The following is a 25024-nucleotide window of genomic DNA, read 5'->3' on the forward strand; positions in this document are numbered from 1 at the left end:
AATTTGTCGTCATTCGTGATCGTGAGTTGCTTCTTGGGTAAGTATTTTTATATGTTGTGCTATAATGCGCCATCTTCCTCTTCTTGTCCTTGGATGCTTCTCTTTCTCTCTTCGGCCTCGAGCTCATCTCTTTCTCCTTGCTTTCTCTCTCTCTTCTCTGTGTGCTTGGAGAATGGTCTCCACTTGAGAAGCATGGAAAAGGCTACACACATTTGTTGAAGAAGATTCTACTTTCTGTCACAACGTTTTGAAAGCCCAATTCCCTGCTGCTACTAATAGCAGCGAGTGTCGTTTTACTTGTGTAGTTTTTTCTGGGCAAGGCAAATCTCTGCTCTTCTTTCTCTCTCTAACAGTTTCCATGTCAGAAGCATTGTTTATCTTGGTTTTTTGCTTTCCATTTTTTTTAATTAATATTTTTATTTATTTTATGAAAGTTCAAATTTTTATGTAATAGCATTTTCAAACACATCTGTGGAACTGCTTGGCAGGAAAAACACTTCTCTGAAAAGCTGCTCTAAAACCCGTTTATTTTTTAATTCCAGTTCTGTTTGCTTATGGGGGATATGGAGATTTTGGGAAGTCGGTAACTTTTTTTTACTGATATTTTTGTTTTCTTTGGGGACTTGAAGCTCCGGAAGTGTGGATGCATGCAGTGCAAAGATAGCAGATTCATGATTTGGAGGATGAGACCTTTGATTCACTGGTGAAAGATGCCAACGTTATCTGTGTATGCTTGAAAATTCACTGAGAAGAAAGGTACCCACTTTACTTTTTCTCTTTTTCTTGTTACTTCTACAACCTCTGAAGCCTTCTGGTTTATGAAGATTTTGAATTTGTTGGGTTTTTATTTATTTATTATTATTTTCAGTGACCAGATTAAAAGGAATGCATGTAGTGGAAATTGTGAAAATTGGATGTGGAAGTTCTACTGTCGTTTCTTGATATGATGAGTTCTGAGTTCTCAAAGTAGTTAAAAATTGGATGTGGAAGTTTTGGTTTTGTAATTTCAGAAACTAGGAAGGAGATTGTGTTGTTTTTAGTAGGATTTGTTAATCTGGAAAATGGGTTGTGTTGCATCTAGGATTGATAAGGAAGAGAGGGTGAAGGTTTGCAAGGAGAGAAAGAAGCTAATGAAACAGTTGGTAAGGTTTAGAGGTGAATTTGCTGAGGCACAATTGGCTTATTTAAGATCATTGAGGAACACTGGATCAACACTTCGACAATTTACCGAGTCGGAGATGTTGGAGCTTGATAATACTGCTCCATACGGCTTGGAGTCGCCAGCTTCACCACCTCCCCTTTTGCCTCCTCCTCCGCCGCCACCACCTTTGAGCCCTGATTCGAGAAAGTTGGATGATAGTCACAGAGAAGAAGTTGGTCAAGAGGAGTACATAGAACGTACTGAGGATGATAGCAGCACTCCACCACCTCCTCCAAACCTGAGCTCTTCCTCACCAGAGCATCATAAACATGATGAAACGGTGGAATTGCTTGAGGAAAAATGGGAAGAGACTAAGATGGAATTTGAGGAAGACGAACAGGAAGAGGAAACGGTTGCTAATGTTGTGAATTCACCGCCTAAGAATCTGCAGCTCGCAGAAGCCATCATGGAGGATGTATCAGTGAAGAAGCGGCATACTAAGGACACTGCAGATGTGCCCATGGTAGTATGGAGAAGCAAGAAGACCTTGGAGGGTATAGCTAAGGAGTTAGATGATTATTTTCTGAAATCATCAGATGGTTTAAAGGAAATTGCTGTTCTTATGGACATCAAAGGAGGGGACACTTTTCTGCCACTCATTACTAGCGAAAGCAAAAGTAAATGTTGTCGATTTTTGGATTTGGTTTCTCTTATACGTTGTCTCATTTTATTTCTTGATAATTTTTTCTTTTGACAGAAACACAAACTTTATAACAAAGTTGGAGAAAAGTAAATGTAGCATGGTAGAGAAGTTTGTAAAATTAATTTTTACACTTCTAACTCGAAAATACATCACATTAAAGTTAAAATTTCACATGTATTAGTTCTTTACAACACTCTGTTATTGTGCAGCTTAATGCAGTCTCTACGTCTGTGTACTTGTGTTTACTGGCTATTTCACTTGTTAAGCTCTTCCACATATTTTCTTTGCTGTGCGATTTACAGGGGAGAGGTCCAATTCCACAAAGGTCTTTAGTGCATTCCCATGGAGCTGGTCTTCTAGGTCACTTCAATTTCCTAAAGATGCGGCTGAGTCTATTGGTCCAAATGAACCATGCAGGCCAGGAGCTCATTGCATCACACTGAAAAAATTATATGATCACGAAAAGAAACTTTACAAAGAAGTTAAGGTAAGAATAGTAATTGACTAGTGTATCCAGTGAAGATAATCGGAATGCGTATTTAAATATCACAAACTAGCCTCGTTCCCCTCCTCCTAATCCTCCTTTTCCAGCTAGCCTTGTTTCTAGAGAATTTAATCATTTTCATTGTGCAGGAGGTAGAGTATACCAAATTTGAGCACGATAGGAAATCCAAATTACTGCAAAAACAAGAGGATGGAAACAATGACTGGACCAAGACTGAGAAACTTCGGTTAAGCGTTGAGAGTTTGGAGTCTGAAATCTTACGTCTTCAGGATTCAATCAGCACTACTTGTTCTTCAATAGTGAAGCTCATAGATAATGAGCTGTATCCTCAGTTGGTCACGCTAACTTCTGGGTATTGTTGAGATTATGAAAGCCATTGTTTTTTTTTTCTTGGTCTAGAAAAATAATATGGATGCTATTCTATTAGATTTAAATTATGTAGGACAGTAGAATGTATAAAGTACTCTTGATCACTCAGGGAAAATTGTTCATCATGATGACGCAAGTTATCATTTTTTTCTGTTCTCATTCATCTCAGTCACCTTAGTTATCAGACCGTGATGATATCATATCCTACTCATGTTTCTATAAATGTCATTAGTACTCTTTCCTTCACACTTTTCTCTTGCATACAGCGGGGTGTTTAGTAGTCTTTCTAGTTGATTCCAACCAAGTAGCGAATAAATGAAACAAGAAGTTGTTTTATCCCTAAGCACCTTTTACTGAAGAAAAGCTTGATTTAATCGTATTTGTTTTGTCTTCAGAATTAAAGTTGCCATACCCTGAAGATGGAATTCTCAACTGCCCTTCTGCACCTTTTAATGGAATGTATTGAAACACTTCCCTGCTTATTTGTATCCTGAGATGTCTTCTTTGTATGGCCCTCTTGCAGGCTTTTGCACTTGTGGAGAACGATGTATGAATGTCACCGAGTTCAGCATTATGTTTCCCAGCAGTTGAATATTCTTACTGATATTCAAAAGCTAAACTTGAGTAGCAACTATCATCGCCAAGCTGCAGTTCAACTAGAAACTGAGGTCTCTTGTTGGTACGACAGCTTCTGCAAAGTCATAAAATCTCAAAAAGAGTATGTTAGAACACTTTCCAGGTGGATCCAACTTACTGACAGTCTTGTCGATGATGATCGAAAGAGTCTGTACTCATCTTCTGTTCACCGTATATGTGAACAATGGAATCTTGCCTTTGAAAGATTACAAGATAAGGTACTTCTGTTAAAACCTTATGTTGGCTATCACTGATTTTCCAGAAAATCTAACGTTCCTAAAAAGAAAATTCTTGATGGTCTTATCTACAAGCTACTATATAAATGTTGTTGCTAAAAGCGGAGTGCACCATTAGATATGTTCCCATTACTCGTTTTGTCGGAGGAAGGTAAATTGCACATGGTAGTGGAAAGGACGACCTGGTCTATGTTTTTCAGTGTTTCTCACTTGTTTAACAAAATACAAGGAGTTGGACGTTTGCTGTGCTGAGGCAAAACATGTGGTTGGCTTTTGACGGAAAAACAAATTTACGTGCATTTCTTGTTGCATATGATGAGAATGGAGAGGGTATTTGATAAGAGTATTAGATGTTGAGGTATTAGGCGATCAAGATGTACTAAGATGTGGAAATTAGATGAATCAATTGTGATTTAGATATAGTTCAAATCCTTGCAAGTATTTTGAAGTTAAGAATAACTGATTACCATTATGAACCATTCTATTTCGTATCCTAGTTTGTGCTTGGCGTTGGTACTTTTAACTCTGAAACTATAAATTACCTCCTGTGCTGTTTTATGTGGGGAGCTTTTACTTTTTATGCTTTTTGCGCTTGCAGAAGGCAGCAGAGGCCATTAATGGCCTTCTAGCAGCCATCCACTCGATTGTCATGCAGCAAGAAGAGGAGCACAATCTGCAGAAAAAATACGAGAAACTTGACAAAAGGCTGCAAAAGGAGTTGGATTCATTAGTTGAGATGGAGGAAAGGAGCGCTGCCGAAGATGAGTACTCCCGTTTAGGCCCTAAGCATCCATTGTCACTTAAGCGTGCTAAAACTGAAGCCTTAAAGAAGCAAGTGGACAGCGAGAAGGCTAAATATCTTAACTCGGTCCAGGTTAGTAAGGCCATGACATTGGAAAACCTGAAAACGAGCCTTCCTAATGTATTCCAAGCGTTAATGACGTCCTCAAGTCTCTATGTGGAAGCCATTGAGTCTTTTGATTCCACTTCTGAAATTGCACTGCCCTCAACTTCATAGATTTATACTGGGGGGTGGGGAAGGGATTGTGTTATCAACGTAGTTGAAGACGTTAATCATAACAATCCTGAGGATTTTGTTAGATTGGCTGATCTTAATTGCTTTTGTAAGATGCAGTTAGTGCTGTATTGCTCTAGTAACCATTTCTGTCCCAAGCAACTAGAGAAGGGGATGGGGGAACGTTTATAAATCACACCGGAATGAAGTTACAACTTTGAATACTGTCTTCGGAATCATTTGAATCTAAAATTGGCAAAAGAATGTCAAAGTAATATTAAGCAGTACGCATACTTGCAGAAAGAACTGAAATATTTTTCCTTCGAAAATATAGATTTGCTGTTGTTCATAACGACTTATGGATTGAGCTAAAAGCAGAGATGGTAACTCCCTTCTGCTTGTTGCAATTTGGACATCTGAAAATCCTTGGCCTGCACAAATATGAAACATTTCTTGCTCTCTGTTCAACTCCAATCTATGGCTTTGTCTTCAAAGTCTTCTTCTAACGGGTGAAGTCTGTTGTGAGCCAGCCTGCCCATCACAGCCATACCTGAAACAAAAAGTCGATATTTGATGACGAAAAATCGAAAGGAAGTTGATTTCTGCACATACCTTTGGGACAAAATGCTTGTGCGGAAATCATTTCCCGAAACAAAAAAAAGCACATCTAAATTTAAGACACTAGAATGCGCCCCTCTTGACGCAACTATCTCCTGTTGTTCAGTCCACGCTATATCGTTTGTGTTCTTTGTGTGTTTGTAATTTTACGCTCTCCATCTCGTTGAACCATTTTCGGCATCAAAATACACGGTTTTGTACTTTGTACTTCTATGTATTACAATGTATAGGTACATGAGTTCAAGATTTTACCTTCTATTACTCTGAAGAAAGCCGACCACCATCCTTCCCTTGGTATATTGTGTTGATTCAGTGTGTCGTCTATATCTTTGTCATGCTTCCCTTCCAAAACTCCCTGTAGTGTTATTACTGCATCATTTGTTTTTATGATGATGTTGTTTTTGTCTTCAATGTCCATTCCTCGAAGGTCGTTTTGCGAAGAAGTGAGACTAACAGCTAAGGCTAACTGGGCAGCAGCGGCCCAGCGCGAAGAGGCTAACCATCCCCTCTGGCTCTGACCAGCCAGCTGCTCCGTTCGGTCTCTAACCACCTTATTCCGTTTACCTCCGAATACCAGGCCGCGCAAGTACTCAGCATTCGCAGGTCCCGTGCTCTTGACCATCTTGGAGAAGGCACTCTCTTCGTTTGATAGGAGTTTGTCTGGGGAGTCATGTTCCAGGACCTAAATGGAGAGGACGAAAGTTATGAGTTTGAGTACTCGGAAAATTGGTAAAACATTATTGTATGAGCCCGATACGATCTTCCTCTCACAAAATGCACATGGGAACCATTTTTACATAGCGGAACCTACATGCATATCCTGAGAGGGAGGTTACATTTGACGGGCTCACACAAGGATTCCTGCTCGCATTAAAGTGAGGGCACATACCTGACCGGCATCCAGAACCAGAATTCGATCACAGTCAATTATGGTATTTAATCTGTGAGCAATAACGAGCATGGTGCACAATTTGAACTCTTCGCGAATGGTTTTCTGGATAAGAGCATCAGTCCCAACGTCGACAGCAGCAGTTGCTTCATCAAGAACAAGAATCTTTGATCTTCGCAGCAATGCTCTAGCAAGACTTAATAGTTGCCTCTGCCCAACGCTAAAGTTTTCGCCTCCTTCGGAAACCTTGATGCAATAAAGATAGGTTAAAACTTAATAGTAAATTGTCACTTTTCAATGCTCACTTAAGCAGCTTCAACTTAACAGATGTACTTATACCTCAGCATCCAGACCGAGAGAATTCCGCCTAATGACATCCTTTAGATGTGCCCTCTCTAGAGCTTCCCAAAGGTCAGCGTCGGTATGCTCGCTGAAGGATCAAGGTTAAACCGCACGGTTCCTAGATGAGAGATGATGGAAATCAGTTAGAATGCTGCATTTTATGTATATAGGTTGAAAATATCAGCTCAATCAAAGTACATATAGGTTGAATAAGAGCATACCTGAAAAAAGAACCGGTGACTGGGGTATGATACTAAGAACTTTTCGCAAATCCGTCAGTCCAAACTTGGAAACATCACAACTATCTATCAAGATTCTTCCCTTTTCGATTTCTACTATCCTAAATAATGCATTAATCATGCTAGATTTCCCTGCACCAGTTCTTCCGACTATTCCTAGCTTTTCACTCGCAGAAACTGTAAAAGATAATCCGTGCAATACCGGAGGAAGTCCAGGCCTGTAACGCAGGACGACATCTTCAAACTCAATTGATCCTGACGATGGCCACCCAGGTTGGGGACGGTTGCTTTCAATTACAGCCGGCGCCTCAGAAGGCAGTTCTATATAGGATCCAACACGCTCAACGGCATTTAAACTATTTTCAGCCCGGCTGGCTGTCCTGAGAACACCGCTCAACAAATTTGTGATATTTAAAGTATAAGTGAGAAGTAGACCCATTGTAGATGCAAATGCTACTTTGTTTTCTGCTCTTCCGTTTTGCATGACAGCAAAGCTTGCTATCAACCAAATCATCAGACCTCCGAGCGTTTCCAACCTAATCGTAAGCCAGCGATTTGAACTGATATTCACAAGGGTGAATCTGATGTTCTTGTCCATGGACCTTCCGCTTATGTTGGCCATCCGATCATACGCTTTGTAGGCACGAATGGTTGACAAACCATTCAATGCCTCTCCAAATTGTGCATAAACAGGAGATCTGCTAATGGAATCTAAGCGTTTCACTTCACGGGATGTGCTCTGTAAAATGAATGGATAAGTATTAAGATTTTATGCCGAATGATGATACTAAAGAAACGGAAGAACTAATAAAGATCGATACTATGTCAAACTTACCTGATAAAAAAGATAGGCAGCATAGAACAAAATCAGAATTGGCATTATGGCCCAGAGGGATATTGTGCTCACAATGCCTATGAGCACAAAAGTTGAAAAGAGCTGCCACACTTGACCCATAAACATGTTCAGAACCATTGCTACGCCGCGATCTATGTCACCCAGATCTTTTGCAAACCTATTGATTATCCGTCCTGTTGGATTAGTGTGGAAGAATACCATTGGAGCTCTCATTATAGCATTAAGCAGAGCATCGTGCAATCTTCTGGCTGCACGAAGGCTTGATGTGATTAACCAAAAAGAGTTCGTCAGTGTCACTGTTACCTGAACCAAGCAAATTCAGATTTAAGTATTTTATGGAAAAACTGAATAAAATGATGTAGCTAACATGCAAAAGTGAGAATCTGCTCCCAGTTACGCATCAGCTCACCTGACCAAATGACAGAAGACCATACACAAGAATGAAGAATCCAGGTTTATAACTCTTCGATGTGCTTTTTGATGTCCAAACACTTAACCATGTGCTGCTCGAAACTCGAAGAACTTCTGTTAATGTATAACACACAAATAGAACCATGACCACCCATAGACCTCCTAATGCATTTTTGTATCTGCAACAAGAACAAATAGACTCAATTCATTCATCGATGCGTGATGATCAGATTAAGAACTTGCCACTGGCAATTAATATTGTCAAAAAAGACTAAAGGCATTCACGACTGGCATTACCTCATTAGAATTTTCCAACTGACAATGCCTGTTTCCCTTTCCTCTTGTTTAATGAGTACGGATTTCGCCCCTTTCCCTTTCTTTGGGTTGCTTGCATCTTTTGGCAACTCATTTGACACCCCATTGGAAGTAGGTGTTGAGCTCTCATGGTCATCATTTTCACTCTCTTCCTTTTCTTCGACATGTGCTTCCATTTTCCCTGCATTTTCCATTAGCTTCTGGAACAGCATACTGCTTTCAGAGAGCTCCTTAAAGGTTCCCTCGCCTTTAATCATACCTTCTGAGACTAAAATAATATGATCCACTTGAGGAAGAAAATGTAGCTGATTTGTGACCAGCACCCGAGTTTTCCCGTGCAACTCTTCCTTGATACAGCGGTTGAAAACCTCTCTCGCCACATGAGCATCTAGAGCACTTAACGGGTCGTCAAATATGTAAACGTCTGAATCAGAATATACAGCTCTAGCCATTGAAACTCTTTGCTTTTGACCGCCACTAATATTCACCCCTCTTTCACCTATCTCTGTTAGATCTCGACCCTAGAACATAAGTGTAGTAGTTAACTAATCAAGACCTTTACATGCTAGAGCAGTACTTGAAAGCCTAAAAATTCTCACAATCCACTTACTGGAAGTAAGTCTAGATCATGCTGTAACTCAGTCAAATCAATGGCCTTCCAATATCGTGCAGATTCGAATTTAGATCCAAATAATATATTTTCGCGTACCTAGAAAAATGAATTTTGTAAGCTCAGAAGTGTACGTAGGGGTCACAAGATTAAACATTGGAGGTACTCAAATAAGAGAAGCCGTGACTCACAGTAGCGTTGAAAATCCATGAAACTTGGGGAACATAAGCTACAGTCCCCCTGATTACAACACTGGCAACTGTTCTGGGAGGCAGCTCACCAAGCATGGCTGATACCAGCGACGTCTTCCCTTCTCCAGTTCCACCAACAACTGCTACTAAGTTGCCAACTGGTATATCTAAGTTGATGTTCGATAATGTAGGATTCTCTGCCTGAAAAAAAAGAAAAAAAAAATCAAAAAAAAGAGAAGAAGATAAGAGGCATGCTTGATACTCAGTATCAAGTACGAACAAATATTCCTGGGATTTCTACACATTTTCTTATGCAACATTTCAACATAACTAAGAATGTACTATATATATATAATCCTCAAGCGCTGACCTTTGAATCCCATGAAAAGTACCCATCCTTAATTGAGATGGCTGGAAGCCCTGGTTCAAGAGGCAAGTTTGGTACTAGAATTCTCTCCTCGGTTAAAAATAGTTCCTCCAAACGTTGTAACGATACATTTGCATTCACAACCTGTTAAATTAGAGCAGAGTTACAAACTCACAAGGATGAGGAGAAACTAGGTAACATTCCATTAAGCACAAACGAAACATATATTACACGTTGAAAGGAGACCATACAGGTTTAGATGTTAAGCCAAAAGCAGGAAGTCAGATAAGTGAACAGATCAGAAACTAATGGTACCTGACTTAGTAAGCTAGGCAGCATGTTTAGAGGAAACCGTAGCACTGCAAAAAGAGAAAGGGACGTAAATGCCCTTGCAGGTGTCAATTCGCCGCCAAGAGCAGTGAACACCCCGAACGATGTTAATGTCACAACAACTGGGATGCTGTTCAGTATAAAACTGTTAAACTGCAAAAATGGTGGCATCTGGTCAGAGAAACTCTACGGTCACGAATGAGATAGTCCTCAGAAAATGTGTTATCCACCAAATCTATTGACACAATTGTGCTTTAGGTGTTTAGGGAAATAAAATTTTCAGGACGATGTGTTGTGCCTTACAGAAGATAGTAATTGCGCTTTACGGAACCTTGACAACTCATCATTCCTTATACTTTGAACTCGGTGTTGGAAACTTGTCTCCCAGGCGTAACATCTGAAACATTTTATTTCAGACGAATGTGAATGGCTTGCTATCTAGAAATGTAAAGGGAAGCTCTAACCAAATTCAACCATACTTCACTGTATCCATGGCTGCCAAAATTTCATTCATGAGGCCAACTCTTTTGTCAGTTTGCTGTAGTCCATCCTTTGTCAGTTTTCGCATTTTGCTGATCACAAATGTCTATTCACAAAGGAGTTTAAAACAAATGAGTCATTTACACAAAAACATGTAACGTTATGGAAGCCTAAGCTTAACTTTCGTAGCAAAGTGGTAATCTAAACAGACTTTTGGTAGAAAAAGAACCTGTATGGGGATCATGAGAACCAGCATTCCTGATCCAATGAGTGATGCCACACCTAGTTGCTGGTAAAGAAGAACCATAGCTACAGTGATACGAAAAGGAGCTGACCACAATCCATGAAGTTGTTGACATATTTGCTAAATCATGAGAAAGCCCATATCAGTTATAAATCCACAATTCAATAAAATGACTTGAAATACAGCGTTTCAAAGAATTAGAAATGGAATTTCCATTTAATAGAAAACAAGACATCAGAAAAACCGTCTCGTACTCAATCTACGTCTAGAGCATACCTGGAGTGCATTAGCATCTGTTGACATCATATTTGTTATCTTCCCAGATGGAAACTTCTTACGGCCTTCATGAGTTATTCTTATAGATTTACGGAATATAGCAGCAACCTACAAGAAAGGAAAACAAAAGCAACCAACTTTTCATGAATCACACAACAGGAAACGGAGTTGGGAGCTTGAGCTGACCGAAAATTCATTGCAGACAGAAAGAGAATAATAAAAATAAATTAAAATGTACCAACGAATTAGTTTTATATTTATAAAGAACATTACCAAAGTTGATCTGAGCCTAAAACCGACCCGCATAACATTCTGGAAATACTGAGCTTCACAGAGCACACCAAGTGACTGGACAAAGATAAATAAACTTGTCAAGATAATTCACAACGTCTTTGAAATATGCTGCACATTTAACTTCTCAGTTCTTGGTTACTCAATTAATCATCCATTTTCCTTAAAGTTAACGCAGGTCAATTAGCTGTTGCTTGCCAGAAAAAGTTGAAAACATGATGTTACTTGAGAAAGTAAAAGACGAAAACCATACCACACCAGCGAAAATTGAGAAAGCATAGATGTAACCAATCCAAGTCGGATCGCCTTGTTGCATTGACTGCACACCATAATGAGACAATTATGAACCCTCATGTCGAAACACAAGCTAATAATAACTTACAAATTCTTGAAGAATATTAGCATTGAAACTTCATAGACTCGAACATGAATTCCTTGAACCACTTTCGATACAACAAACTGTAATATGGTAGAAGCGAATACTAATGATGCTTTGGCGAGAAAGACTGACCTGCAAGAGATGACTTAGTAGAACCGGACCCGCAAACTGAGAAAGATCATTTCCAATCTACAAGATGTTCAAGGTAATAAAACTTTAGAGGCAGATAAAGGGATGCTTGTGAAATTTACTCAACAAATACTTTCTGAAAATATTTTGCCTTTCGACTTTATAAACTGGCTATATGTTCATTACCTTGAATAAGCCTCCCCACCAGAACCTACAAAGAATATTCGACAAAATCGATTCAAATAAGATAGAAATGAAATAAAGTGTCACAAAATAGGGTGTTTTATCAAAACCAACTTATTGCTAGAACTGAGAACTTATTCAAAATTCACGAAAATCGTAGTTTAAACATTACCTTCCTCCAAGGCTACAGTTCAATGCTCTTAGAAGCCATGGCTTGGGCCTTTGAGATTCTTTATCCCAACATGTCTGGAACCTGCAAACTCAAAACTGTTATGCATGTTCTGCGCTAGACATATGAAATTATGTCGAAGCAACTGAAAAGGAGGCAATATGAAGCGAACTTTTTAATTAGTGTCTCAGTCTGATCCCACGTATCCAACTTCCAAACATCTGATTCGGTGATGGGTTTTCGATACCCTAGCTGCATGAGTGGAGTCATCCATCCGAAATATATTCCTACAGAGATGCACAAGAAAATAGTAAGTAGCTCTAGAACACATAAAGTATCCACCAAAACATAAAGAAAAGAAACTTAAAGACCCTAAACCAAAGTTATAAAACTGTGGATTAATTATGCCAAGTTCAAGAATTACTTACTGGAAAATATATTAACATGTCTTTCAGGGCAAATTTGTTCTTCTCCAGGTAGTGCTTCATATTCGACATTATCAAGAGGCTCAGATTGAAGAGGAATGTAACCCGGATAAGGATCCAAATTAGGAATATAAACGAGAAGTAGAATTCCAAACAGCACCTACATCAGAACAAGAACCGTAGACCAAAATGTAATTAGCATTATACGAAATGATCGGAAACAATGAACTAAGATCTAAGTTTGGTAAAAGTATAACCGGCTTAGGTGTAAATTTTAAATTTCTTCGACAAACTAATGAGATATAAATTACTCAACAAAGTAGAGCAAGGTCTAGAGGCTTATCAGCCAGAAAACATTCAGACAGAAAGGCTGTCAGCCTTAATTTGGAGACTACAATATTATGATGGGAGATGAAAGACAAAGAAAAAGGAAAAAGATTTTATTGATCTAACAACTTATACACAAGCAATAAAATGAAGAAAACATAATTAGTTCAGAAATTGGGACAAACCTGGCAACAGACCGTGCTTATATACAGATACAGAGTACCTCTGCAAGAGTGAAACAAAAACGAAGAATAAAACCACTCAGCAACGACTTATATGATAATCATTTCTGAATATTCTTTCATCTTTAAACACAAGGGCATTGTCTGAAATTGGTTTAGTTAACCATTATTCCCAAAAGTCAAAGTTCTTATGATGTAAGATGAACACTTATTGTATATAAGAATATTCTCCTTCATGTGTGGACCTTCAAACAACACTGAAAATAAAGCATCTGGTAAGTGAAGAGGAGGAAAAATAACCTGGTGTAGTAATCTGCCACTGAAAGAATAAGGTTTAGCACCACAGCATCTCCCACCAAGACATAAATGACTCCAAACCTTACATACCACCGGAATTCCTTTATGTATACCTTAGTCTCCAACCCAATCATAATTAGCAAGGAGCACCAAGCAATTGCCTCAATGACTGCAGAAGTCATCTGCAAGCGGTTACACTACATGCGTAAGCTTCATTTCGTATTAAAATTTAGTGTAGATTCCTATCAATAAGGCACATATCAAAAGTAGCACAAAGCAAGAAAATAAAAACAACCCACCTCAAAAGGAGCAGAGCCAGATTGTGCGTTCAAGTTAAAATATGACATGCCCATCAGCAACCTCAGTAAGGGCTGTGCAGTGAAGTAACCAGCCAACAAACCCAAAATGTAATTGTAGTAATTCGACCTCAATCGAAACCTCCGGGCTTTTGAACTCATCTTGATCATCCATATCCGGTAGCAGCAAAGGCCCATAAGAACCAAGTGAGAAGTGCAGATGGCCAGGGAGTCAATTGCACAAGGAGTGTATGAGCCAAAAGCACTTGCTGCTTTAGCTGCCCACACCCAATTAGCTCCTGGTTGGCAATACCAATCTATTGGCTCAAAAACCATGGCTTGTGGCGGCATGCTCGCAATCCAATACAATTAACTTCCTGCCTATACCCGAGGCTCAGAAATTTGGGGTATACAACCCCAAAACAGATGTTCACTACTGAAGGCACACTACAAGTACAAACTCATACTTCTTAATGCAATCTTACTTAATCTCAAATTTCTTAATTATTTCACAAGGAAATAATTTCTCACACAGAAGCACTTCCTGCAATATTAACAAACACACTAATTTCAAAACATGAAAAAGCAGATTCAAAGATTCAATTTTTGTATAGAAATAAGCCAAAAGCACTAGCTGCTTAATGTGTGAGCCAAAAGCACTTGCTGCTATAGCAGCCCACACCCCATTAACTTCTGGTTGACAATAATAAATAGAATCAAAGATTCAATTTTTGTATGCATCAAAAACCCACCTCCATTTTCATAGTTTGTAATCTAATTATATCAACAAATAAACAAAGAGGAGTGGAAAGAGAAGAAAGCCGTCACCTTTGAGCTCAGTTGCAGAGGAAATAGAGAACCCAAAAATCCCAGAAAAATGGGCAACAAGTTTAAGCAGAGAAAATTATATATTCAACGTCCAAAACGCAAATTTCCAAATTCAATAGGTAGCAACGATATATTTATTTATTTATAAATTAAGGAGTAGCAAATAAACAACACTAATCAGTCACTGCACACGTCACGGCTTACGGAAACCACACTGCATTCACTAGGATAACGACATGAAATTGAAATCAAAGAGATTAAATAATTGGCGGGTATTTGGAACCGCATATATCATGCTGGTTTGATAGTGATACCCTCACGAGTCAGCAAATGAGAATTCGGTTCAGACTACAAGATGCAAGGATCTAAAACCATCTCTAATCAGGCCAAATGGCTCGTGAACCTCACTGGACAAAAAACGGCTGAAGGACCAACCGGTCGGCCCAAATGGGCCAATTAGCCGGTCCTGTGTCAGGGCACATGCTGATGTCATATTTGATGTATTTTTTTTTTTACATTTTTTAAACAGTTTTTTACTTTAATTTTTACATGAAACAACATTAAACAACATTAAATACCATTAAGTAACATTAAACAACATAAAAAAAAATTAATAACATGAAACTTAAACAACATTTTTAAAAAAGTTTAACAACATGAAAATTATTGACAATCCATAACATAAAATTATTGAGGTAATTTGATTTAGGATAAATATCAGTTACTACCCTCAAGTTTCATGGTTTTTAAAATTTGGTACATGAAGTTTTTTTCGTTCCAGAGTCATACCTAAAATGTTAATTTTGGAACAGTCTCATATCTGTTAGTCAAACTGTTAACTCTGCCATTAACTGATGATGTGGTGCTTATGTAGACAATGATTGGACGCCACGTGTCATTAAGAGATCCACGTGGAAATTAAAAACTTCAAAAAAATAATTATTTAAAGAAAAGTTAAAAAAAAAAAGAAGAAGCAAAACCCATATCATCTTTCCCAAATACCCCCGTGCCCACCCTCCCACCCACACCCAGATCGTCTTCCCTACATCCCCCCGTGCCTAGATCGTCTTCCCCTTGTCCCTATTCCTCTCTGCCTCTCTCGCTCTTTCTATCGCACCAGATGCCATTTGTCACATCCCGTCCTGAGGGATCACTTTGGACCCCGACTACGCACTTTGGATCCCGACTACGCCTTCACGGTTTTGTTTCTAGGAACTCACATGAGAACTTCTCGATGGGTCACCCATCCTGAAAATGCTCTCGCGTGCTACTCGCTTAACTTCGAAGTTCCAATGGAACCCGAAGCCAGTGAGCTCCCAAAAGATCTCGTGCTAGGTAGGGATGAGAATATACATATAATGATCACATCCTGGACGATGTGGGATGTCACATCATTAAACCTACTAGATCTTCAATACCCGGGAGTTAAATTTTTGAAGTATCTTTCCATGAGAGAAATGAGGGAGGAAATGCCGTACGTAATCGAAGAAGGTGAGAGGGAGGAAGAAGGTGGGTTCCCTAATACCAGTTATAAGAGATTGATGGTGGTGGGTTACGCTCTTACCTCTAAAAAGATTAAGAGCTTTTTGCAGCCAAAGCTCGAAGGTTTAGCTAAGTACACCCAGATCTTCCCGTCGACCCGTGTCCCCCCACCCAACCCAACTCAAACCTTCCTTCGCCACCCCATTCTCGCGGTCGCAGGTGACGCAGAGTGTCCGGACTCCCTCTCTCTCTCTCTCTTTCTCTCCCCCCGAACCTTCTTCTTCTTCTTCTTCTTCAAGTTCTTAATCCTATCTGAGGGGGGGAATGGCCGATAGGGAAGATCTAGGTGTGGGTGGGTTTTTTTTTTTGGTTTTTTAGTTTAGTTTGGTTTTTTTTTAATTTTTTTAATATTTAGTCAATTATTTTTTTGAAATTTTAATTTCCACGTGGCGTCCAGTCATTGTCTACATATGTGCCTCATCATCAGTTACCAGCAAAATAAACAGTTTGACTAACGGATGTATGAGACTATCCTAAAATTAACACTTTATGTATGACTCTGGGATGAAAAATACTTCATGACCAAATATTGAAAATCATGAAACTTAAAGGATATTACATTGATATTTATCCTTTAATTTAAGTAACCATAGTAATTCAATTAAAATAATAAATTATTTTTGGGCCTATGGCCCTTGGACCTTCGGTTAGATAAGATTTTTGTGTGATTGGGCTATGTTTGGCTTGGACTTCGGTTCGAGACGGTAAGAAATATGATCTTGCACTGTTCATTAAAATATTAATTTCTTGGAGCGCCAGAGGACTAAAACGAGCCCTCTGGCCCTGCTTCGGTTGGAGATGGTCTAAATTCTGTCGATAATACATGATCTTTCTCTATGGAATCTGATGAGTGTTGTGACTTCTCAGAAAAAGTTTTCGATTAGGGATAACAACTTTTTCTATCATAGGAACAAAATCTTGAACGTAAATGCTTGTATGTCTTTTTTTTTTATTTTTTATTTTATTACGTAACATATATAATAAAAAAGATAGAGAGATAAAGACAATTATATAAGCGCTAAGGAATGTTAAAGTTACGACGTTTGACTATGGAGTTGAGATCATCTCCAATAGAGAAGCTAAAGCTCCAAAAGTCAAAAAATAGTTTGAAATGCCAAAAAACTAATCTTCAATAGATGATTAATCTATGGGCAATGGGAAGATACCCAGAGATATGGGGGGCAGATGCTGAGTGTTTTAAGCCAGAGAGGTTTCAGGGTTCTTCTGTTGACCTCAAGGGTTTTGACTTTACGCAAGGAGTGACGCTGCATATCATTGAGGCTGTGCATGGTGTACTAATCTGCCCATTAACCAATCTTAGTGAAATGATTATTGCAAAATCTAAAAGAAATGGGAACATACATCTTTCATATTTGAAAAGAAATGATAAGAAAAGGTGGTTGGCCTTTGGGATGCTTTTTGTGTGCATTTTGTGGTTTTTTAGAGGACTCAAGATTGCATCACACTAAGCAAGAAAATCCTTCTCTAAGTGCATGTAACATATTCATGGACATATTGGACAGATGGGCTCCTGTATTCTTTGGTGTATCACGTGTTTTCATATAAGTGGTGAAAATTTTATGGATATTGCTTAGTTGGAGCCTAGTTATTGGGTATTTGTTAGAGAAATTTACCATGACTGGACAGCTTGGGCTATAATTCTACAAGCCCAATAAACCATTATTTAGCTGAAGGCGCATTAGGTTGGCCAAGTGTAGGCCACCTCTCAGCCCTTTTTAGGACAACTCTTATGATGCAATAATTAATTTAAATTCAACGACTAGATACAAAAACATTCAACGGTAGTTTCATTAAATTAATCAACAAATTCAAAGTATAAACTGAAAATTAATAAATTATTGAAGAGACTATATTTAACTCTTTCGGTTGGAGATGGTGTACGAGTATGATATAACAATGTTCATTTAAAAATAATTTTTTGTAAAACTATAATCTGGATGGGTCTATGTTTAGCCCAGTCTATTGGAGATGGCCTCAGAGCCTGAGAATTAGTATGTAAGGCCATCTCCAACTGAAGAGTCCAGAGGGTCGAAAATAACCTGAAAACTGTCTCCAACCGAGGGCTAGGCCAGAGGGCTCGTGGAATCTGAGAGGGCCCCACAGAATCTGAAAGGGCCAAAGCGTTGGAGGGTTCGGGGCTGGCCAGAAAAAAAAAAACATTAATCCTGTCGATTATAATCGACATGAATGCTTAAACAAAAATTCAAATGCAACGGCTAGCTAACGTCAACTAGCCGTTGCATTTGAAATTTTTTTTATACAATTTTTTTATTATTTTTTATTTACAAAATTTTTCCTATAACTTCTATTTTTCATATTTTTTTTTAAATTCTATTTTTTTCTTATAACTTTTATTTTACAAAATTTGTTTCCTATTTTTTTTTTTAAATTCCAACGGCTAGCTAACGTCATGCTGACGTTACTTTGCCGTTGGATTTGAATTTAAGTTGTAGTTTTTAAATAATAAATTATGTTTGGCCCTATGACCCTTTGGCCTTCGATTGGAGACGGTTTTTTGTGACAGAGCTAAAACGAGCCATATAGCCTTCGGTTGGGGACGGAAGCAAATATGACATTGTACTGTTCATTAAAATATTAATATCTTGAAGGGCCAGATGACTTGTTTTAGCCCTCGATTGGAGATGACCTAATGATTGAAGACTTGTTCCACTAGAGCTTTTGAATTAAATAATTGAAACTTAAATTACAAAATAAACAAGAATGTGTAAAAAGAAAAATAAGGTGGCCGAAAATTAATTTTCCAAAAATTTTATACACACTAAAACTGAAAATTAAGAGAAACACTGTTCATAAGCACACGGTACTTCCGAAAATACCCCCAGTTTAAAGGTGTAATTTCAATTTTGTCTTGACCGTCGAGTTTGAATCTGGGACGTCCATTTTTTTAGACGCTCTGCTCAGTCCGTCCATTTCATCTTCTCTCCTGTCTCCGCTGAACACTCAACAGCGTGCTCTCTCAATATCACTTCCTGCTCGACATCGCTCCCTCTTTCTGGAGCTGCGCAAGTCGAAAACCCCTCCAAACAAACCCATAAACACCCCAAACCCACCACCAATCTCACTTCCTACATCAAGATTCATACCTTGCATGTACGATTTGGTGAAGGTTTGAAGGAGATTGAAGCGAATATCGCCACCTTCTCTTCTTGCTCAGGTAAAAGCCAACGACTTTCTCTTTCCGAATGCCTTTTTATTTTTTATTTTTGTCTTTGAGCTTCTGCTTTGTGGGTTTAAAACCGGGATAGGGAGATGATGTTGATGTGGGCTTCAACATAAAAAAGGTGAGGGAAAGGAAATCGAATTGGAATGATGCCGATGTATGGAACGTTATGCACTTGTGTCAATTTGTAGTTCAATATTTGATCAATTTACATTAACTCTCTGTATGAATCTCTGCACAATTTACAAGTAAACTGCCAAAAGGCTCTGAAATCAATACTATATTTCAAAGCCTTAAATTTCCATAAATAAAAATTCCAACATCAAAAAATAAATCAAAGTAATGAAGGAGGAAGGCAAAGAGAGGACAGACCTGGGTTTGAGGCACTTAAGGGATCTTTAGAATTCTGTAAAATACTTTGTGCCTTTTTGCTATTGGTGATGATTTTTCATGAATATAGTTGTTACAGGAGCAAGTTGTTTGACTAAAAACCTTAGAAGATTAACGGGAACTTGGGCTTTTCACCATAAACATTGCCTTTTTGTGTGATTGTTTAGTGTGTTTGAAGACCCTGTGTCAATATATCAAATTCTTATATCTGACATTTGTGGTATAGAAATGAAAAAGGGGGCACAAACAAAGAGAAAAGGAGAGAGGAAGATAAAATTAATTTTCAAATGAGAAGGAAGAGACCTAAATATATAGAAGTTTTAGAAACTAAAAACTGAAATATCAAAATGGCTTATCTTACTTAAACGGGCTAGCATGTGAAAATTAGACGGTCAAATAAATCTCAAGGGGTAAAAATTGAAATAGATGGTATGAATGGTTTTGAATTGCAATGTCCTTACATATTAGACCGATTTGGTTTGAGCATGATTGAATTGATTGCTTTGAGTATGAATGGTTTTGAAAACTTGGATTCATATGGGATTTAAGGTTTAGGGAATTTTTTGCTTGGATAAGGCAATACTCTTCAACTTATTTTCATTGTCATCAATCGCAATGCACACCACATATATTTTGTTCCTTCATTTTCAGTAAAACTACCATTTATTTACATTAACAAGTTTCATTTTTCCGATTTGTAACAGCGAAATGAAAACAGAAGAAAAAAGTTTTGAAGTGTCGATTAGTAAAGAAGAAAGTTCACTGCTGATCGGTATATATGTACCTAGAATATTTTGGAAAAATAAGCAGTTCAACAGTGCTCTAAACTTGCAAAATGTTATGAACCCCCACTTTTGGACACCTATTTTTTTCTTATTGTAAATAAGGTTGTAAATATATTTCCACATGTATGTAAATAGTATTGTCTATCGTATATATTTAGAACTTTCAACATGTTTTATACAGTTTTAAAACCCGCAGCATCGCGCGGTCAACTTTTGCTGGTTCTATATACTAAAAGAGAAAAACGCTTGAAAAACTGTTCATTCTACAGTGTCTTTTTGCTTTTGCCCTTCCTTTGTTTTTGTGGTTACTGTTCATTTTACAGTGTGATTCCGTTTTTACCCTTGCTTTAGTCTTTGGTCTTTTATTTCATTTTTGGATTCTTCTTTCCCACACTTACCACACCGTTTTAGGCCCTCTCCAACCGAGGGCTAGCCAGAGGGCTCGTTTTAGCCCCCTGGCCCTCCAAGATTCTCCAAGATATTAATATTTTAATGAATAGTACATGGCCATATTTGCCTCCGTCTCCAATCGAGGGCCAGAGGGTCAGAGGACTCGGTTTAGCCCTGCCACAAAAAACCTTCTCCAACCGAGGGCCAAAGGGCCAAACATAATTTATTATTTAAATTTAAAAACTACAACAACTTAAATTTAAAAACAACTTAAATTTAAAAACTACAACTTATATTTAAAAATTACAACTAAAATTTAAAAACGACAAATTAAATTTAAAAACTACAAATTAGTTTGACAATTCCCCCAATACTATCTTCCGACACCCATCTATAAGCCTTGCAAAGAGCTTCATCTTCTTTTCGGCTTCAAGCCCTACCTTTCATTGCAGAAGAGGCCATCTCAAAATTATTAAAAAAATTGAAGGATAGATTTTTGAAGAGGAAGGAAAATATGAGAATTGAAATGGTAGGAATGGTGAAAATTTTGTGGGGAATGGTTTAGGTATTTATAGGAAAAAAAATAGAATTTTTTTTTAAAAAAAAAAAGGCCCAAAAAACCCTTAAAAAAAAAAAAATTTTGAATCCAACGGTAACTGGCGCTAGCTAGCCGTTGGATTCAAAATTATTTTTAAAAATTCATGTCGGTTATAACCGACAGGATTTCCAGTTTTTCTGGCCAGCCCCAGCTAGCCCTCTCCGATTCTGTGGGACCCTCTAAGATTCCACAGCCCTCTGGCCTAGCCCTTGGTTGGAGACGGTTTTCAGGCTATTTTCGGCCCTCTGGCCCTCTGGACCCTTCGGTTAGAGATGGCCTTAGGCCATCTCCAACCGATGGTTGGCCAGAGGGCTCGTTTTAGCCCTTTGGCCCTCCAAGATTCTCTAAGATATTAATATTTTAATGAACAGTACAGGGCCATATTTGCCTCCGTCTCCAATCGAGGGCCAGAGGGCCATAGGGCTCGTTTTAGCCCTGTCATGAAAAACCATCTTCTACTGAGGGCCAAAGGGCCATAGGGCCAAACATAATTTATTATTTAAATTTAAAAACTACAACAACTTAAATTCAAATCCAACAACATAAATTTAAAAACTACAACGATAACTAGCCCAAAAAACCAAAAAAATTAGAATTTAAATTTAATGAATGGTTTAGGTATTTATAAGGAAAAAAATTAGAATTTTTAAGAATTAAAAAAAAAAAAAAAGTTGGCCCAAAAAACCAAAAAAAAAAAATTTGAATACAACAGCTAGCTGACTAGCCGTTGCATTCAAATTTTTTATTTAAACAATCCTGTTGGTTATAACGGACATGAATGCTATATTTTCTGGCCAGCCCCGGGCTGGCTGGTTGGCTGCTTGCAGCCAGCCCTCTAGCCCTCTCCGATTCCGTGGGGCCCTCTCAGATTCCACAGCCCTCTGGCCTAGCCCTCGGTTGGAGACGGTTTTCAGGCTATTTTCGGCCTTCTGGCCCTCTGGACCCTTTGGTTGGAGATGGCCTTAGTATCTCGACCCACCTTTTCTCTACCTAGCTCCTGCTCTCCCCGTCTCCCTCCTCGCCTCATCTCCCAATCTCCCATCGATTTACACTTAAATCTCATATGAATCTCCTTGGTCTCAAAGGTGTCCTCTCCTCCAAACCCAGAAAAGCTTTAGCCTTCCGACGACTCTGGGTGCCATAATCTAAGCAGTTCAGCAGCTAATAGGTATGCCTAATTTCACATTTCCGTATTGTTGGGTAGAATTGAAAGGACCCGAGATGGAGAGTTCTAATTTTTATTTGAATTGCATGTCACCTAGATGAAAAATTGAAAAGGTTTATGAATTTCGTAAATCGGGAAATACATTGGAAGTTACGCTGATAAAAGTTCTAACTTTTATTTAAATTGAAAGGAACCCATATAGAAAGTATGAATTTTTACTACGATTTTTTTTCATCTTCTCAAACATGATAAGTTATCTCGATCTATGTTAATTACCCAGTCGTTGAATTTGATAAAGAATGTGATTTTTTAGATGACAGAGTTATCTCAATAAGGAACAAAAGATAATTCATGTAGAATGTATTACCTAACAAAAGTTGGAGATTAAGCTATTTGCGTTATTTGATTATATTGTGGGTTATTGGTTAGAAAATTGCTGAATTTTGTGTGATTGTGTTTTCCATGAGGTTTGTTCTACGCAAATATCATGGTTTCAATTTTTCTTATGCTTTTTATTGTCGGGTAGTTCTTTCAAATAAGTTTTAGCTCTATTATTATGTAATTATTTGGAATTTGATGGTGTTTGTGTACTGTTGCAAGTGATTACCAAAAAATCACTTTCGAGTGCACAGGTAGGGAAAGGTCCTTAGTTCTCTGCTTTAAATCCTAACTAATGTATCATACGTAATCGTTCAATTGAGTTGTGCTTTCTGCAGGATGAGGATCTGTGCAGACTGATGGACTTGGTATTGCTTGGGGAGCAACATGTCAGGACTTTAATTATTTCTAAGTATTATCCAGTTTATAATATGGTGGAATAAATATTGGATGCCTGATGAGCAAAAGAAACAGAGGTATGTATGTCTTCTTATTAACATGGACTCAATGACGCTTGCTTCCATGTTGATTGGTCTTTCTGCTCTATCTTTCTACTATTTTAGTGGTTGGTCATTGTGTGAATTCAGATATGAACGTGCATTTTTAAGTTATAGAACATTACAAATTATAAATGTAGGATTAAAGTAGGTTTGGTTCTTCAAGACTCCAGCAAAGTGGGGAAATAACATGGTGTTCTTACAAAAATGGTTGACTGAAAATTAACATAAATGGATCTCACACAACTCTTTAGACATGATAAGCCTATTGTAGGAGTATGCAAGTCCAGAAAACTAATGTAGACATGAAAAAATCACTATTCAGATGATTGTTCGATGGAAGGAATATAAACACACACACAAATGAAGCGAGGAAGGTGTGGAAATTTTAGATTTACAACTACAAAAAGATAAAGAAGTTCCCTTAGAGCAAATTAAATGAAATTGAAAGAAAGAAGCACTACGAATATTTGAGATAAAAGTGATAATGGTGGTTGGGGTGTTAAAAATTGCATGTACCTTTCTGTTTTTATTGAAATGGTTGAAGAAAATGTGCTATACATGCATAGGTACCCATTTCTTTACACTTTTCGAAGATCTTATAAATATTTTCCTATATTTATGCTTATTGTTCTCTCAGTTAACAATTCAGCAGAAGAAGGTGTATATTTCCGTCAACCTTTATTCATACTTGTATGCTGAGAATAACTCTGTCGCCTAAACATTTTTATATTCTTTACTTTAATTTTGATACATACGTGCACTTATTTTTAACTAACCAAATGTATATTTTACTTTCAGATTTATAGCACAATGAGCATACCTCCAATCCACGTTTTGAAACCTTTTCAGTTGAACAAGAAGTTTGGAGTCTCTGTTCTGCATGTAAAGCTTCAATTTTCATATCAAGTTTTCGTTTGTATTTTGAATGAGAGAAGAAGCTGTAATTTGGGTTATAATTTTTCCCATCGCAGATTTACGAAGTTGGACCGAACTTTTAAAATATACTTCAGGATTTGGAAAAAAAAAATGTTGCTTTTTCTATATCAGGTTCTGAATTGCCCATACCATTTTTCTAATTAGAGAATATCAAGCACAATCCTTTTTATATACATAAAGTTTCCTTCTGCGTTGTTTTTTTGTTTTTGTGATTTTATTGTATTGTATTATGTAAGAATGCATGTTTTACTCAAGAGTTACGTATAAATTTTAGGTTTTTGTCCACATCTGATGGAAATATTTGTTCACATTCTGGACATGTTACATGTTATACAATGAGTATGGCTATGCAGCATCAATGAGGTTCCAATTCTTAGCTTCACAACGCGGGCGCATAGAACAGTTCACGGTAAGCAAATCATCAATTATCGTACTATTGTACACAACTATTACGCATGTTAGTAGGTGTGGAGAAACAATCACCTACTTTTAATTTTGCTTACACTTCTATTTCAACTTATTTTCTGGTTGAGCTGCTATGATATATCTCCTTAGAGTGTTGTTTTGTTTTTTTTATTAATTCTCACTAATTTGTCGTTATGCTTTAAGATTAATGTTTCAATTAGGTTATGTTTTCTGCGGAAGGAGGGTTTGCGCAGGGTGATGCACTTGCTATTCCCTAGGGAGCACCATCCTAGGGCTTTACGTATTCATCATATAAGCGTGATCCAGTTTATAACATGATGGAATGAATATTTGGTGCCTGATGAGCAAAAGAAGCAGAGGTAACAAGGAGTCATCATATTAATGGGGTACGTTGCTGGGGGACTTGAATGTACCAGCTTTAACTACATGAATA

General features: G+C 37.8%; 2 protein-coding genes and 1 long non-coding RNA gene across 6 annotated transcripts; 2 read left to right on the forward strand and 1 right to left on the reverse strand.

The window, feature by feature from the left end:
• The first annotated feature begins 67 nt into the window (after positions 1–67).
• Positions 68–4830, forward strand: LOC103936280 (protein ALTERED PHOSPHATE STARVATION RESPONSE 1). Of its 2 annotated transcripts, none has more exons than XM_018644761.2 (6): positions 68–756; positions 869–1818; positions 2147–2331; positions 2478–2701; positions 3242–3572; positions 4192–4830. In XM_018644761.2, exons 2-6 carry the CDS (start codon positions 1062–1064, stop codon positions 4606–4608), a joined length of 1914 nt encoding a protein of 637 aa, XP_018500277.1. In that variant the 5' UTR covers positions 68–756; positions 869–1061; the 3' UTR covers positions 4609–4830. The 2 variants fall into 2 exon arrangements, with proteins under 2 accessions (XP_018500277.1, XP_018500276.1); XM_018644760.2 differs by having other exon boundaries at positions 69–756; positions 4189–4830.
• On the reverse strand, positions 4769–14576 carry LOC103936281 (ABC transporter C family member 12). Its single transcript, XM_009346119.3, is given in 28 exon segments — positions 4769–5155; positions 5476–5905; positions 6113–6358; positions 6452–6546; positions 6549–6572; positions 6676–7432; positions 7529–7852; positions 7959–8139; positions 8258–8796; positions 8886–8984; positions 9077–9277; positions 9447–9587; positions 9759–9926; positions 10077–10170; positions 10253–10359; positions 10483–10617; positions 10774–10881; positions 11047–11121; positions 11318–11383; positions 11576–11632; positions 11759–11783; positions 11928–12008; positions 12097–12211; positions 12353–12509; positions 12862–12901; positions 13159–13337; positions 13455–13995; positions 14280–14576. Coding segments are annotated over 27 exon segments (4878 nt in total). The 5' UTR covers positions 13803–13995; positions 14280–14576; the 3' UTR covers positions 4769–5069.
• Positions 14577–18784: 4208 nt separating this feature from the next.
• LOC108866327 lies at positions 18785–24338 on the forward strand. 3 transcript variants are annotated; one of them, XR_007254307.1, is made up of 4 exons: positions 18785–19017; positions 20118–20185; positions 23068–23205; positions 24028–24338. It is a non-coding gene; the product is annotated as an uncharacterized LOC108866327 (long non-coding RNA). The 3 variants fall into 3 exon arrangements; XR_007254306.1 differs by lacking the exon at positions 20118–20185; XR_001952192.2 differs by lacking the exons at positions 18785–19017; positions 20118–20185 and adding an exon at positions 21824–22354.
• Positions 24339–25024: the final 686 nt, after the last annotated feature.

The sequence above is a fragment of a genome, unplaced genomic scaffold (assembly GCF_019419815.1).
Source record: "Pyrus x bretschneideri cultivar Hongxiangsu unplaced genomic scaffold, Pyrus_bretschneideri_v1 Contig7, whole genome shotgun sequence".
Classification (NCBI taxonomy): domain Eukaryota; kingdom Viridiplantae; phylum Streptophyta; class Magnoliopsida; order Rosales; family Rosaceae; genus Pyrus; species Pyrus x bretschneideri.

What these genes read in the sequence shown, in the direction of transcription:
- LOC103936280 (XM_018644760.2), top strand. Translation starts at nt 1,062, where the DNA reads ATGGGTTGTGTTGCATCTAGGATTGATAAGGAAGAGAGGGTGAAGGTT. An exon ending in CATTACTAGCGAAAGCAAAA is followed by an intron (nt 1,819 to 2,146) that starts GTAAATGTTGTC and finishes TGCGATTTACAG; the next exon opens with GGGAGAGGTCCAATTCCACA. An exon ending in TTGGTCACGCTAACTTCTGG is followed by an intron (nt 2,702 to 3,241) that starts GTATTGTTGAGA and finishes GCCCTCTTGCAG; the next exon opens with GCTTTTGCACTTGTGGAGAA.